At 37.1% G+C, this 15673-nt stretch overlaps 2 protein-coding genes across 2 annotated transcripts in view; both read left to right on the plus strand.

Annotated features, from left to right (window-relative positions):
- Positions 1–427, plus strand: part of ptprk (protein tyrosine phosphatase receptor type K) — a 68527-nt gene extending 68100 nt beyond the window's left edge. The window contains exon 34 of the mRNA XM_047817970.1: positions 1–427. This exon is cut by the window's left edge and continues 1124 nt beyond it. The gene's annotated coding sequence lies outside the window, so the exon portion shown is untranslated.
- A 257-nt stretch (positions 428–684) lies between these two features.
- Positions 685–12006, plus strand: themis (thymocyte selection associated). Its single transcript, XM_027160549.2, has 7 exons — positions 685–1106; positions 1668–2109; positions 3306–3443; positions 5082–5549; positions 6778–7817; positions 10739–10841; positions 11340–12006. Exons 2-7 carry the CDS (start codon positions 2016–2018, stop codon positions 11507–11509), a joined length of 2013 nt encoding a protein of 670 aa, XP_027016350.2. The 5' UTR covers positions 685–1106; positions 1668–2015; the 3' UTR covers positions 11510–12006.
- The last annotated feature ends 3667 nt before the right edge of the window (positions 12007–15673 follow it).

Genomic DNA, 15673 nt, shown 5'->3' on the forward strand with positions numbered 1-15673 from the left:
GTTTCTTTACTTTTAAAATTTTGCATTTTGTGTGTGTATGTGTGTGTGTGTGTGTGTGTGTGTGTGTGTGTGTGTGTGTGTGTGTGTGTTTGATTGTGGACTGAATCTTTCACTACAGTGATATTGTGAGAATCTCAGAGAGAAAACAAGTTGTTTTATTTGAAAGACTTTTACGGAGAACTCGGACACTGACATACGAGCGTTTAGAGCAAAATATCCTGTGTTTAACTCCAGCGTGTGTAAAGGAAGGAAATCACAAGCAGGGGGCGTCGTGTCGGACCGTTACACGGCGAGTGAACACGAAAAGAAAAAAAAAAATCATCCCATCATCAGTCACCTCCATCTTTGTTCTGTCTGTAGTTATTGGCTTAATGGCTGTAATGAAACTAGTGAAAATCCTTTTAATAAAAAAAAGATCATGTGCAAAGAGTTTCTGCTTTTTTTACATCCAAACTTTCGGGTGAAATCGATCACAATGTTCTCTTCACATCTCAGTAAACTGGTGAGCAAACCGTCTGAGATCTGAGAGTCTTTGACTGATGTCTAGACAACTGGTTTGTGTGGTGTTCCTGCAGTGCAGAAGGTGAGAAGCTACCAGAAGAGCTTTATGTACCAGGGTTATGGAGCTGAAGGCTCACTGATGTGAGTGAGGAGAATGTGAAAGCAGCTGAAGAAGTGACTGGTGTTGCAGAGGGTCACAGTGACCACACTGACTCCTGGACTCCACCCAAAGCTCCTACAGTGGACACGTGAGCATCAAAACTCAACCATGGAGCAGTGGAAGAAGGAGGTCTGGTCTGATGGATCACGTGATGAAGTGCTGGCACCCCGATGCTGTTTAAGAAGATGACAAGATGTTTGAGACAGTGTGATGATCATGTGGATGTTACCATCATTTACTGGAACACTGCTGCAGACCAAGTTCAATGTCCTACACCAGGATCTGGAAGTTCTCAGCAGGATAAAGTTCTCCAAACTCCCAGATGTAAAGAGACAAGAAACCTGATGTAAAGCTTCTACAGTCAGTCAGCAGAAATACAGCAACATGGACAACAGAGATCTGTGTAGACGTCATAAAACAGTCCAGTGTGAATTTGTGTCATTACGTAAGTCTGTCATTCTGTATCGTGTCCTGTGTTTGTGTTCTGCTTTAAAACGGACTTTTACAGATTAAACTTCAAACATAACTTAATTCCATAATAAATAAATAAACAAACATCAATAATGAAGACAAACGTTTTCTTTGTTCCTAATCGTACGCTAATGAGAATAAATTAATAATTATATTAAATCTGTTGTTTCATTCGTTTACTCGATATTGTGTGTGTGTGTGTGTGTGTGTGTGTGTGTGTGTGTGTGTGTGTGTGTGGAGTATATTCTACGTTTATGAGACAAAAAGAAACTAAGAATTATGTTTATATTCTTTCATAGAACTGATTTCTAGCCCTGAGTTTTTATTTATTATAAAATACTGAAAGTTATTTATTTAAAAAAACAAAACTGAAAGCTACATAATATTTGACTTTATTTAAATTTTACTGAAGCATTTAACATTTAAACAATTTTTACCTGGCTAATATAACAATATATATATATATAAGCGACTTGATATCGGCTCCATAGACAGATTATTAGCTTGAGAAGTTTTTTTTTCTTCCTTAATCTAGGTCTTTCACACCCCCGTGTCGTCGCCCTTTCCTCCCTCAGCATTTTTCCTCTTAAGAAAGAAGCGAGAGATTAAAGTTTGCGTGCGGTTTCACTGCTGCAGATCTGCAGAGCGTCGCGTTCCTTTGAGCTTCGACATCCACACTCACTTCCTGTTCCTGTCCTCAGAGAGCGATATTCACTCTATTGTTCTCGTTCAGTCGCTCGACTCTGCGTTGGCCAAAAGAGGGGTCAAAGGTCACTCCTTCACCATCACGCTGACCTTTTTTGACCCCTTTTAATGACTGAGATCCTCAATGGATGCTTTACTGGTATAAAACTGGGCTCTGAGAGGTTTTCAAAAGCTACAGATGATGGCGATGACACTGTCGGAGTTCACTCGCTCTCTGGACCCTGAAACGCTGCCCAGGATTCTGCAGATTCAGTCTGGGATTTACTGTCCAGGTACAAACACCTGAACACTCCGTACACTGACGCTAGCAGCGTTTAAATCGTAACGAAGGAACAAAGAATTTTAACAAAGAAAAATACTAAAAAAAAACACAGTTTCCTGTTTCTCTGTATTTCAGATTTGTGGCTCACTTTTCTCGCTGTTCTGTATTCGTCTCCTGGATTAAAAATAAATTCGATATTCAGTAACATTTATTTATATAAAACCTCAAAGCCACCAAAGCGTTAAACAAAACGAATAACGAACAAAACACGTTTTGTCTTATTTTATGTTTGATGTCGTAAAACAGACGATTTGCTGTTGAGAATAATTCGTCGTTTGTTTTCTCGGGTTTAATTCATCACTCGTCTTCACAAGTAAATGATAAGAAATGTTTTTTTGTTGTTCTTGCTTTGTTCTTAATCCCCTCAGATCACTGTAAACGTATCCAGCTAAAAATAAGTAAATATACGCAGAAGGTGTCATTATTATTATTATTATTATTATTATTATTATTATTATTATTATTATTATTATTATTATCATTGCAAGTCGACTGGAACAAATTGTGTAGAAACTTTAACTTACATTTGACTCGTTTTAAACCCTAAATTCCATCTTCAACGTTTTTATTTTTTAGAATTATTTTTATAAAGCAACCAAGTCATTTAATATTTCTATAAATAAATAAATAAATAAATAAATAAATAAATAAATAAATATAATTTCTTCAGTGAGTTTTTTCAAAAAAATTAACAACCAAATGCAAGTTCCTACAGAGTGTGTGTAAATATTGGCACCCTCTATACAGACTTAAATCTACAGTTTGGCAACAAAACACAAATTTTATATATTTGTTTAAAACTTCTATTTGTTTGTTTTGTTTTGTTTTTTACTTGGTAAATGTTTTTTAATGCTCTAACCTTAATGTTTAATATGTTTAAATGTCTTCAAAGTTGCTGGACATTGGGTTTTTTTCTTAAAGTGATAATGTATTCGCTTTAATTTTATCACCGTATTGACTTATTTATAAAACACTGAAAATATAAAATACACTGAATGCAGATTGTTTTATTTAAAAAAAAAGAAAGTCAGCCAGATTACAACATGATGATGAGAACAAAAGCTCTGCTGTTGAACCCGTTAAACCGAAGGCCGTACTTTAGGACTAACGCTAACGAGAGCCGTCGTGTTGCTGCTTGTGGTTCAGGTTCAGTTTACGAGCTCTTCGGGAGAGCATGTTCTCTCTCCACTGGAGAACTGGTGAAGATCATCGACATAACCATCACCAGATTCATCGCACAGACTGCAGACGGGACGGAGATCATCCTGCCGTTAGATTATCCAGGTGTGTGTGTGTGTGTGTGTGTGTGTGGGAGTGAAGTCAAGTAAATGTTATGTGATGTGAGTTTGGCACTTTAACTATTAAGTAACATAAATATTGTAAAAGTAAAAAGTATTGATGACAAAAATATTACAGTTTTATTCTATTATAAAACTATTAATCATTATTAATGACATGATTTTTGGGGTGTGTTATAAAGATAAGAATAATAATAAGATAAACCTTTATTCGTCCCACAATGGGGACATTTCTCTGTTACAGCAGCAAAGAGAAAGAAATACAAATATATAAAAGAATAGAGACATAAATATAATATACACTATAAACACAACACACTATAATATACAGTATAAACACTACACACTATAATATACAGTATAAACACTACACAATATAATATACACTATAAACACAACACACTATAATATACAGTATAAACACAACACACTATAATATACAGTATAAACACTATACACTATAATATACAGTATAAACACTACACAATATAATATACAGTATAAACACTACACAATATAATATACAGTATAAACACTACACAATATAATATACAGTATAAACACAATATAATATACAGTATAAACACGAGTAAGTAGTTACTGTTCTATAAACTTGTTATATGGACTTTTATTCTGAGGTTTAATTTCAGACTCTTTTCTTCCACTCGTTCTTCACGTCTTTGCACTTCATCCGTTTCTGACTGATTTTGTTGCGACTCATAAACAAATCACCTGAAATCCTGAACTGTTCCTTCAGTTCTACAAAGATTTTCTGGCATTATTTTGAACCCGAGTTTAAAGTGTGAATAAAACATGACTCAACTTTAAAAAAAATCTTTTTAAATGACTTCTAAAATTATTTTTTTTATCTTTATTTCTATTAATTAAAGTTATTAACATGAACTTATAAAGATTTAGTGATTTAGTGACTGATTTAGTGATTAATACTGAATTAATGTTAATCACAATATTTATATATGAATGATAAAGACTTGTTTAAATATTCAAATAAATGTTTCGAGCAGAAAATAACCATTAACAGGTTCTGTAAATAAACTACACATTATTATATTCTTATTAATACCAGGTTAAAGCTAGCTAGCGTTAGCTACATTGAGCTGCATCACTCAAATATTAGCAAACAAACAGTAAAATGTTGCAGTTTGTGAGGCTGAATTTATTAAGAAAATGTTTAATTACCTTGATGCTAAACTTTAAAGTGTATATTGTAATGAATAAAATAAGAATTAGCAAGAACTGTAGCTGCGCTGGGTCTCTAGGTCTGCGTCGATCCAATTCGCTGCAGCTATTATTGGCTATTATTTGAATTCATCTGGGAATGTTTGCTTGCACATTGTTCATACTAGCAACCAGTCTGGATTTAACATTGCTTTCAAAACAGGTGCAAAATAAAACTTATTAATGTAACTTTCATTTATCTAAAGACTGCCATGTTGAATAACAGCAGTCGAGCCTGGAATGGAAAACGTTAAAAAAAAAGCTCATTATTTTTACTATTACTATTAATATTAACCAACATGTTTTTTTTAAACTCCAAAATAACTATCCAGATCTTCAGATTTTGTTTCTACATCCATCTAAAAATGTATAATTTCTGTAAAAGGTCTCTTCAGGATCGTAGCAGACCCCGAGCCTTATCTGAGCGTCCAGGAGATCGTGCACTCGCTGAAGGTCGGTGATCATGTCCTCGGCCAGCCCGTGTTCGTGTCCACGGGTAAAATCACTCTTCCACAAGGCTCGCTGAAGAAGAGAGAGAGCTTCCGAATTACCTCCATCCTTCGTGATCTGAACGGTGGTGAAGACCAAATTGTATGCGAGGTTCTCCATCGTGAGCCAAAGTTCTGCTTCATGCTCAGCTTCTCGCAGAAAGGGAATTTCACAGAATGTGAAGATGATCAGTTTTACACACTCCAAGAGCTTGCAAAGTGGAAAATCCCTAATGGAAGGAAGCGAATCGTGACCATAGTAAAAGATTTACCTGTGAAGGATTTGCTGTTCTCAAATTTGTTGGAAAACGTGTTTGGAGAGTTGATGTTATCTCCTGTGTACGAGTTACAAGCCGTCACATCGGGTAAGCATTAAAGGTTCTCATGTGAACATTGTGTAGTAGCTTAGAACCGCTCAGGTGTAAACGACACTACTGCTCATATTTCATTAGCATAGACTTTCAACTACAGACATTTTCTAGAGTAGGTTTCCCAAAGCTGGTCTTGAAGAACAAGCACATCCTCTTCAGCTCAGGAATGAAGGACCAGTAGCTGGTCACTCAAATGAGGTGTGTTGGGAGAAAGACAGATCCTTAATGAGCAAACCAGAGGTAATGGTGGCAAGGAGCACCAACACCTTAAGTTAGAGATAAGAAGTCTGGAGTTTTCTGGTTAACTCTGGATGGTGGGATTCTTATGTTATGCTCCAGCTCCATTGTTGAATGAATCCATGATTGAAAATATACAAGCGAACAGTTCTGACTGTGCTGAAAAATACACTGAGCATAGGGTAGTTACAGTGAAGTGAAGAGGCAACCAGGTGAAATCATCTACAGCAGAAATGCATATTTTATCATCAGTGGGAGGTTTTAGAGCAGGGCTTTCCAATAAAAACTCAAATCTAAACCTATTCATGAATTTTAATTATTCTATATTATTTCACCTACTAATGTTAGTCCTAGATTTCTTTTAAATGGATCTGAATTTTTTAGCTGAATGGTGTACAGTGGTGTAGAATCTGCAAACACCAAAGAAAGTAAGACTTCGCTTCTAATGTCCCAAATCAAAGCAAAGGTCACTCAGTTTCCAAGCATCACTGTTCTTTAAACATTATTTAAACTTAAAATGTCCCCTAATCTGTGTAATATACACAGTTGAGTGTCTTGGCTCAACCCTTTGGCAGCACCTACAAGGAAACTAAAGAGGTCCTAAAACAGACCCTTATGGATCACCACAAGTTACTTCTTCTTAACTTTAAACTGTATCACATTTACAGACTGACAGATCAGATATGCACCAGGACACAGCTGTAAACCCCTAAAACATCAACAACCTAGAAGAATATGAGGTTCTTTAGTATAATAAGACAAAGTGGGATCAAGTAATACAATCTATGAGACAGCAGCATTCATCTAAATCTAATCTAATTAAATCCTAAGTGAAACCTTTCACACATTACAATAGAAACAGAGACATATTTGTACCGACTCATCACATAGGTTTTATTTTAAAATAATTCATAAAATCAGCTTTAAACATCGCTGAATACACATTCTCTACACCCGCTGTCACTCGTTATCTTTTCCTCCACAGTGGGGAAGGACAAAGTCGTCATTCCATCCAACCTGGACGTGGAAGTCATGGAAGTGACGGATCAGATTGACACAAGCGCTTTCATCCATCCACTTTCCCTTCAGGACGTTTTCCAAAAACCTTGTGAGATCTTTCCATTTGTGGCTGAAGTGATTGAAAGCCCTACAATTGAAGTAAACATGCCAGAAGAGATGGCATTCCTGTCCAATTGCAAACAAATCATCGTACACTGTGCTTACAAAGCCAAGCGAATCCTTGCCACAGAAATCCGCCAAGAATCACCGAAACATTTCCTGATTCCTTCAAGCTATAACGGACGATTAAAGCGGCGACCTCGTGAATTTCCGACGTCGTACGACCTAAAGCGAGCACAAAGCAACACTGAAAACCTGCACGTTGTGGCGACCAGGGCTTTTGATTCTGTTTATGATGGTCTGGCCTCTGTTCTTGTGGGGGATGAGTTTCAGATAAAGAAAAAAGAACCTAATCATGTTGAAAACAGAGATACGGCAGAATTTCTGAAGTGTTTGAAGATTAAGGGGAAGTCCCAGGAGGTTGTGCGTCTCCCAATGTTTATAGATGGTGGGTTTATGGAAGTCATCCATGATAAACGACAGTATTCCATTTCAGAGATCTGCCATTGGTTCCCTTTGCCGTTTAACGTCAAGGTTTCCGTTCGTGACCTTTCTTTAAAGGAGGACATTTTGGCTGGAGCTCCAGGTCTACGAATTGAGGAGGAAATTATTGACCCTTATCTGCTTGTCTCTTCCACTGACCTCTCGTCCTGGTGGGAGATTTCAGTGAATCGCACTCACATGACCCTTCACATGGATAAAAGGTGGCATGGCGGGGAACCGCCGTCTGGTGTGACCCCGTTTGTTGAAATGATTTCTGAGAAAAGTTACTACACCATGAGGAGGTATGCTGTAGCCACGGTAACACCCCCACCGCGCCCTCCGAAAACACCCAGACGGCCTCCAGAGCGACCAATCAGGACACAGCAAACAAAATCAGAAAAAACCTCCACCTGCTCGCCAAAGGTAATTATGTCGCTTTGTAGAAGCCAACATTCTGTTTTCCTGTTTAAGCTTAGACAAAAATTTATCAAGAGTAACTCCTCCTAGGGCTTTTGAGCCACATTCACCAAATTCGGATATGTTGTAGACCCTGGTCTGAAGTTTGTTGCTTTTACTTTTCTAAGCGATCCGAGTACCGGTACTTCTGGTACCAGGTCTCAAATTTGCCTTTTTCCCCATAGACTCCCGTTATAAATTTTAGAGGTTTATAAATCGGCAAGCTTTCGAACTATCTACACCAAACTCGGCCAGCTCCTTTAGGGTGATACTCTGAACAAAGGTTTAAATTGGTGTACCGACTGGACTTTCGGTTGTCCTGCAGCCCCGCCCCCAACATATGCAAAATCAAAAAAAATTGCACAAAACACAGAACAATGTTGGGAACTTTCTCACAGGTATTCTGATGACGTCACATGATGTCACGTGAAAATCAAAAATTAGCACAACATGTGACATATCAAACACTCAGCGTAATGTAGGGAACTTCCACAAGAGTATTCAGATGACGTCACATGCTCTTCTCCACTTTCCTCCAAATGTTTTGGCACCCTAGCTTTCTGTCCACTTGCCTCCAAAAGTAACACTAACCCTTATGTCCATTCACCTCCAAAAAAGCACCGGCCTTTGCGAATACTTGCATCGTCAAAATCAAAGTTTGTCATGATGAACTTCACAAATCTAGTTAATACTGAATCTACATAACCTCATAGTGCATGAGACACCAAGAAGACAGAATAAAGATGCTAATCTTCACATCATACCACCAAACATGATGTTTTCCACCCTTAGACACTATTAGATTCCTCCAGCAGAGTGACATGTCTGTTGTTATTTCTGTATTAGCTTAATAGGGTATCTGAGCTAATAGATAATGTGGCACTTACGGTACTTTGTCGCCCACTAGTTTGGTGCCAACATACCAGTCAATATCTCACAGATGTGTTCATGTACATTAACGTTATTGTTGATGCTGTGACCAGACATACAAAAGCCACTTAATGCACGAAAAACAAACAAAATCAGGCAGAATGTGTCAATCAGTGAAAAACACATCTGTTAATCTGATAATGTAAATGTTCTATTAATGAGGTTTCTGACTAATGAACCGATGTTTAATATTATATTATAGATACAATATTAATAATAGTAATATTAGTGATATTATAAATAGTAGTAGATTTGGTGTTGAATAATTACATTAAAATAAAACCTACAAAGTGAAAAGCCTTTTTTAAACAGAAATAAATGTAAAACAGCTAAAAAATAAACATCATTTTACTTTTTAGAATGATTTTTTTTGATGAAACATTTTTTGATGAACGACAGGCGACAAATTCTTATTGATTGTGTGTTGGTGGTTATTTATTTGTATAAAACACTGTTGTGTTACTTTGGTCTGTGAGGTTGCAGTACCGCAGGAGATGAACTTATTTCCTACTTTTTAATTTCTAACTAGAGGATTTAAAGTTTCATAAACAGTCAGTAAAATGGTGAAGAGCTCAGTACTGCAGGAGATGAACACAACTGTGTCACAGCAAAGCGCAAAGCAATCAACACACACACATACATATATACACACAGATATATACACCCACACATACACACACACACAGATATATACACACACATACATACATATACACATACACACATACACACACATATACACACACACACACACAGATATATACACACACATACATACATATACACATACACAGATATATACACACACGTACACACTGTACATATACACATACGTACACACACACACACACACACACACACACACACACACACACACACACATACACACACACACACATATACACACATATATACATACTGTACATATATACATACATACACACACACACACACACACACACACACACACACACACTCACACATACACTCTCTCACACACACACACACACACACACACACACACACACACACACACACACACACACACACACACACACACACACACACAGCTGATTTATGTCATGTCTCCTGATGTTGATTTATTTCCCATGAAAGTAAAGAAGCTCCCTGTTAAATGGGCAATGACGTGACGTCATCAGCTGGTCATGGCTGCTGTTGTACTTGGTTAGAATGATTTATTCAGTGCTTCTCTGACATTAAAACAAAACAATGAAACCAACATATTTAACGACAGTTATACGACTTTTATAGACTTTTTGGGGTCAATTTTAAACTCCTCCAGTGTTTTTGGTCATGATTTTATCCTCCATCCCTCTTCTGGCTGTTATCAGGATAAACAACACAAATATCTATTTATCTCCTTCCTATTTTTCTAATTCCTAATAAAAGTGGATTTTCTGACTGATTCCCGCCTAAACCTTTAAATCAAGCTTTCATTCAAGCTTTATTAAATTACATTTTACTGCCATCTAGTGGCGCCTACTGGATCTGCACTACAGTGTAAAATAAAACACTTTTATCGTCACGTTTGTTTGATCAAAGAAGATGGAAATGTGCTTTAAAAATCTACTGTATACTATTACTGTTAATAATAATGATCATTTAGTGTTCATATTAAAATGTAGGACTTTCAGTGCTTCAGTTAAGCTGAATAAATATATATTTTTAATTGTTTTTTCACTGAAGCTAAAGGCTAATTTTGCTAACATTTGATGGAATCTTATAGCTAGCAGTTTCTCACATGGTTTCTGGCTCTGTGTGAAACACGATGATTTATCTCACCATAATCTTCTGATTCGGATGAAAAAGGTTTATGTTTGATTTCTACATGTAATGTTTCAGAAGTGTATATTTTAATAGAACCGACAATAAAAGGTCCATTGTTCTGTAGATGTTCAGCCTTAGCGTTTGACCTCCTGTGTGTTTTCTATCATCAGCTTACGGTGAAGAGTCGAGAAAGTCCCACGAACAGCAATACAGCAGAAATGGAGAAAAACACCATCATTCCTGCTACATTACCCAGAATTACTGTACAGACAGGTAGGAACATCACTGACACACAGCTGGTCAGATAACTGAGGACTTTGTGCTAAGTATTCACAAAATGTCAGAGAATGTTTAAATATTTAGTGTTAAAAACCTGATGATGAAGAATAAAGCTTCCTTAGCGCTGGTGTGCATCGTGTGTTATGTAATGATTGTCATTTTAACACACAGCCCTAAAATGAAGCCCAAGTAGATGCAGTTAGTTTTGCTTTTTGGACCTAGCATGTATTTTTTGTGTATATTGTTTCAGTAGTTTTGTGTGTTTTATGGTTTGGACCAAATTTCCACGAGGATAAAATAATTTAGAATTATTTTAAAGTCTGTTTGGTTATTAAGGCTTAAAGTTAAGTTTAGTATAGCATTAATTAGCTGAGGTATACAATATGTCAATGGAAGGTCCTCAGAAGTATAGTGAAATGTGTTTGTGTGTGTGTGTGTGTGTGTGTGTGTGTGTGTGTGTGTGTGTGTGTGTGTGTGTGTGTGTGTGTGTAGCTGTCAGCAGAGGCCACAGTTTGGAGGATGTGTGTGTAAACCAAACAAAGGATGATGACGCTCATGATTACGAATACATCGATGAAGATGAACTGGAGAAAATCAGGAAGCAGTTCAGTGAACAGTCCGTTAGCATTTCTGCTAAAGATAAACCGAGTAACACAATATAGCTGTATATCTGTCCTGTAATGACACTATATGGACACGAACATCTAGTTGGAGATTTCTTTCATCTTCCTGCTGTTACAGAGAGAGAGAGAGAGAGAGAGAGAGAGAGAGAGAGAGAGAGAGAGAGAGAGAGAGAGAGAGAGAGATGAACTGAGTGAAAGCTTTTAAGTGGATGATGTCAGCAGTCAATTAACGATCACTTTAAATTAGCATATTATGCAAATTTACACTATGCCAATAAAAAACAAGATTCTACTGAGAGCTCTAAAATTATTGCTTTTTTGTTTTATCTCTGTATTAAAATATTAACGTGTAAAGTGATGATTTTGGAGCACAGCTGTGATGTCAATACCTTTATTTTCATGATTAGATTTTTGATAGGATTTAGAATTTGTGTACAAAACTGAGACAAATTTGTGAGTTATGTATTTCATTGTACAATGTTTGAAAATTAACAATCGTCATTTTGAAATAAATTATGATTTTATTTTTCTCCTAATTATTATTATTATTATTATTATTATTATTATTATTATTATTAATGATAAAATAATAGAGGGGAAAAAACTACCCCTTTCACTTGTATAAATTAGCCACAAGGTGGCGCTCAAAACCTTTTTCCTGTCGTCCTTCCACACGCTTCACTCACACAGGCAGCTCCTTCAGGTTTCCTGATAAACATTACAGAAAGATTTCCAAAGGCAGAATTTATCTCTAAACACAGATGAAAGAAAACCAACTGAACCCAAGGGAAGAGAAGAAGAAAAACTAGAAAACAGATGAGAACAGGAACAACCAGAAGAAGAGAAGAACAACCAGAAAAAGAAAAGAACAACCAGAAGAAGAGAAGAAGCACAACCAGGAGAAGAGACAAGAAGAACAACCAGAAGAAAAGAAGAACAACCAGAAGAAGAGAAGAAGAACAACCAGAAGAAGAGAAGAAGAACAACCTGTAGAAGAATAGAGAAGAACAACCTGAAGAAGAGAAGAGAACAACAACCAGAAAAAGAGAAGAACAACCAGAAGAAGAGAAGAAGAACAACCAGAAGAAGAGAAGAAGAACAACCAGAAGAAGAGAAAAAGAAAAAGGAACAAACTAAACAGATCAAACGAAAGAAAACAGAACCAGACTTTAACTCCGGGGTTTATTTTATAGATCTAAATTCCTGACTATGAATTGTCTGTGGTTTTGATGCAGAACTTCACACACGGTGTTAATTATTGTAGACTCTGATTAACACCTGACGCTCACTGCACTCTTAAGGTTCCTGTCTGTTCTGCTCTCAGCCAATCAGAAGGCTGTAATGGGGTTATATTCGGACACGAACCTTACGCGTGTGTTATAGACTTAATGACCTGAGTGATGATGTGTGTTAATGTGTGTAAATAAAACAGCTTGATTATAAAGTCTGAGTCACAGCAGACACACACCATCTGTCTGTGTGTGAAGGACAAAGACACACTCGTGACTTACTGAAACCTTTTCAGATTTATTTAGAAAAAATAATGAATGAATAAACAAACAAACAAACAAACAAACAAACAAACAAACAAACAAACAAACAAATAAATAAATAAATAAGCAAGCAAGCAAGCAAATAAATAAATAAATAAATAAATAAATAAATAAAAGAAAAATGTGGGGCATGATATTTCGTTTTTAAAAAGCTTTCCATTCTTCTTTATTTCTCCCTCTTTCTCCTCATCACTGCTCTAGAACACACACAAGGCCTACTGAAATGTAATGTGTTTTCATTTCTCACTCGTAGATGTTTTCTGACTCAGACATGAACACGGTGAGACACGAGGACGTAACGAGTCCCTGTGCTCAGAGGTGTGAAAAGAAACACACATCTAACCACGTTAATGACTCACGTCACCATGTGTTGGTTTCTGCTTCACTTTATTATCTCATTAAAGTGTGATAAAAGTCACTCTGGGTGGTTTAGAGCAAAACGTCAAATACAGTCAAATACACATGATATACCAAGACTACTGCACTAAATATATCATCTAACTGTTTTAGAAAACTTTGTAAATAATAAATTATATATATATATATGCACACACATGTATGTATATATACATCTACATTTCTATTTAATTTGTTTTTGACATATTGCAGTAAAGTTAAGATCTGTATTAAAAATAATAATAATAAAGAAAATAAAATAAAGAAAATAAGGGGAAGTCGTGGCCTAATGGTTAGAGAGTCTGACTCCTAACCCTAAGGTTGTGGGTTCGAGTGTCGGCCCGGCCACGACTGAGGTGCTGTTGAGCAAGGCACCGAACACCCCCCCCCCCCCAACTGCTCCCGCTGCTTTATGCTGCAGCATAAATGTCTGCCCACTGCTCCGGGTGTGTGTTCACGGTGTGTGTGTGTTCATTGCTGTGTGTGTGTGCACTTTGGATGGGTTAAACGTAGAGAACGAATGTCATATGTCCTCATGAAAACTTTTTCTCATTATAAAATCCCATCTCTGTCCCTGATACAATGCTTCATCATTCGTGTCCACTGCTTTTAAAACACAAATTTGTCGTTCAAAGCCAGATATGAAATGAGGCTCCAAGAGTCTCTGTACATTTGGACACTTTCAGAGCTGAAGAGATTAAAGACGACGTGTGAAACGTCTCAACATCACACTTCAGTGGCTCAGTAATAAACAGTCAAATCTGATGTCTTCTTCTCTGGAGTTTCATGCATGTGTCACTGAAACAGAGAATGTTGTTAAAGAAATCTTTTGCTGCGACACACACTAAAGTTCACTCACCCATGTGTAATCTTGTGTGTGTGTGTGTGTGTTTTACATTTTACTCAATTTAATAGTGATGTGACATACGGTTAAGTACGGTGACCCAGACTCAGAATTCGTTCTCTGCATTTAAACCATCCAAACACACACACAGCAGTGAACACACACAGCAGTGAACACACACACAGCAATGAACACACACCCGGAGCAGTGGGCAGCCATTTATCCTGCGGCACCCAGAGAGCAGTTGTGGGGGTTTAGTGCCTTGATCAAGAGCACCTCAGTCGTGGCCGGCCCGAGACTCGAACCCACAACCTTAGGATCAGAGCCCGATCCGGACCTCCCTGGGGCCCTAAGCAAAATTCTGCTAAGAGGCCCTTCTACCTGACCCCTCACACTTGACACCCCACTGCTCCCACTACAAACCTCCCTCCTTTAAAAAAAATTTGCTCCATCACTCGGTCAAAGAGTAAAACAATACAGAATTGAATGAGGTATAAACAAATCTTTATTGAATGGAATATTTAAAATCAATTTTTTGAGTTTGATATTAGCAATTGAATTTAACGTGAATATTAACATTATCTTAAATAAGCAGAAAATAGTAAAATATAACAAAATATTGATATCATCAATCCATATCATGTGAAGGTATAAAAGCTAAAATGGCTTGCCGTAACGTATCACAGTGTTGTATCGTGTATGAGAGCAATACTTGATCCCTGATTTTTATTATTTACTGAGGGATGTGTATTGACCTGGCATTATGCCCATTACAGTGTAAACCCATTGGTTTCCATATTGCATTAACATTGTTGTAACCTTGATTGAGAGACTATAAACATTTTTGTACTGGTCTTTGTTACTGCTGGAAAGCGCGCGTGTCATTTTGTGCACGATTGCTTGCGCATATGAACGCATGTTCACGCGCAGCGCAGTTATCAAGCTGCAGTTTATAAACACCATTGCCCTTGGGCGTTTATTCACGCGAATGTTCACGCAATAAATTGTTGTGTGACAGACAGACAGGCCAAGAGATGCACTGGCAGCACTGCACAGCTAATTTACTGTACAGTAGCTAGTCAGATAGAGACAGAATCACATCAACTTAACTTTACTGTTATTTTCTCTTGCTGACATCAAACCTGAAGAGAACACAAGTTTACCTGATTGCTGTTCTCACATTTCACTCTCATTTTGTTTCTGTTTTCTGTTTTCATGGCCAGATGGAAGGCTCCGCTTCATATTGTCATCTACACAGTAAATATTAACACGCGCTGTAAAATGAGGCAGGGGGAGGCGGGGCCTCGAATAATTTGCGGGGTGAGCGTAAAGGGCCGTTTGGCTCTGCTTAGGATTACGAGTCAGACTCTCTAACCATTAGGCCACGACATTTTTTAAACTTAATTTTAA

The sequence above is a fragment of the Tachysurus fulvidraco genome, chromosome 9 (genome assembly GCF_022655615.1).
Source record: "Tachysurus fulvidraco isolate hzauxx_2018 chromosome 9, HZAU_PFXX_2.0, whole genome shotgun sequence".
In the NCBI taxonomy this organism is placed as follows: Eukaryota; Metazoa; Chordata; class Actinopteri; order Siluriformes; family Bagridae; genus Tachysurus; species Tachysurus fulvidraco.

What these genes read in the sequence shown, in the direction of transcription:
- themis (XM_027160549.2), top strand. Translation starts at nt 2,016, where the DNA reads ATGATGGCGATGACACTGTCGGAGTTCACTCGCTCTCTGGACCCTGAA. An exon ending in GTCTGGGATTTACTGTCCAG is followed by an intron (nt 2,110 to 3,305) that starts GTACAAACACCT and finishes CTTGTGGTTCAG; the next exon opens with GTTCAGTTTACGAGCTCTTC. An exon ending in CAGAATTACTGTACAGACAG is followed by an intron (nt 10,842 to 11,339) that starts GTAGGAACATCA and finishes GTGTGTGTGTAG; the next exon opens with CTGTCAGCAGAGGCCACAGT.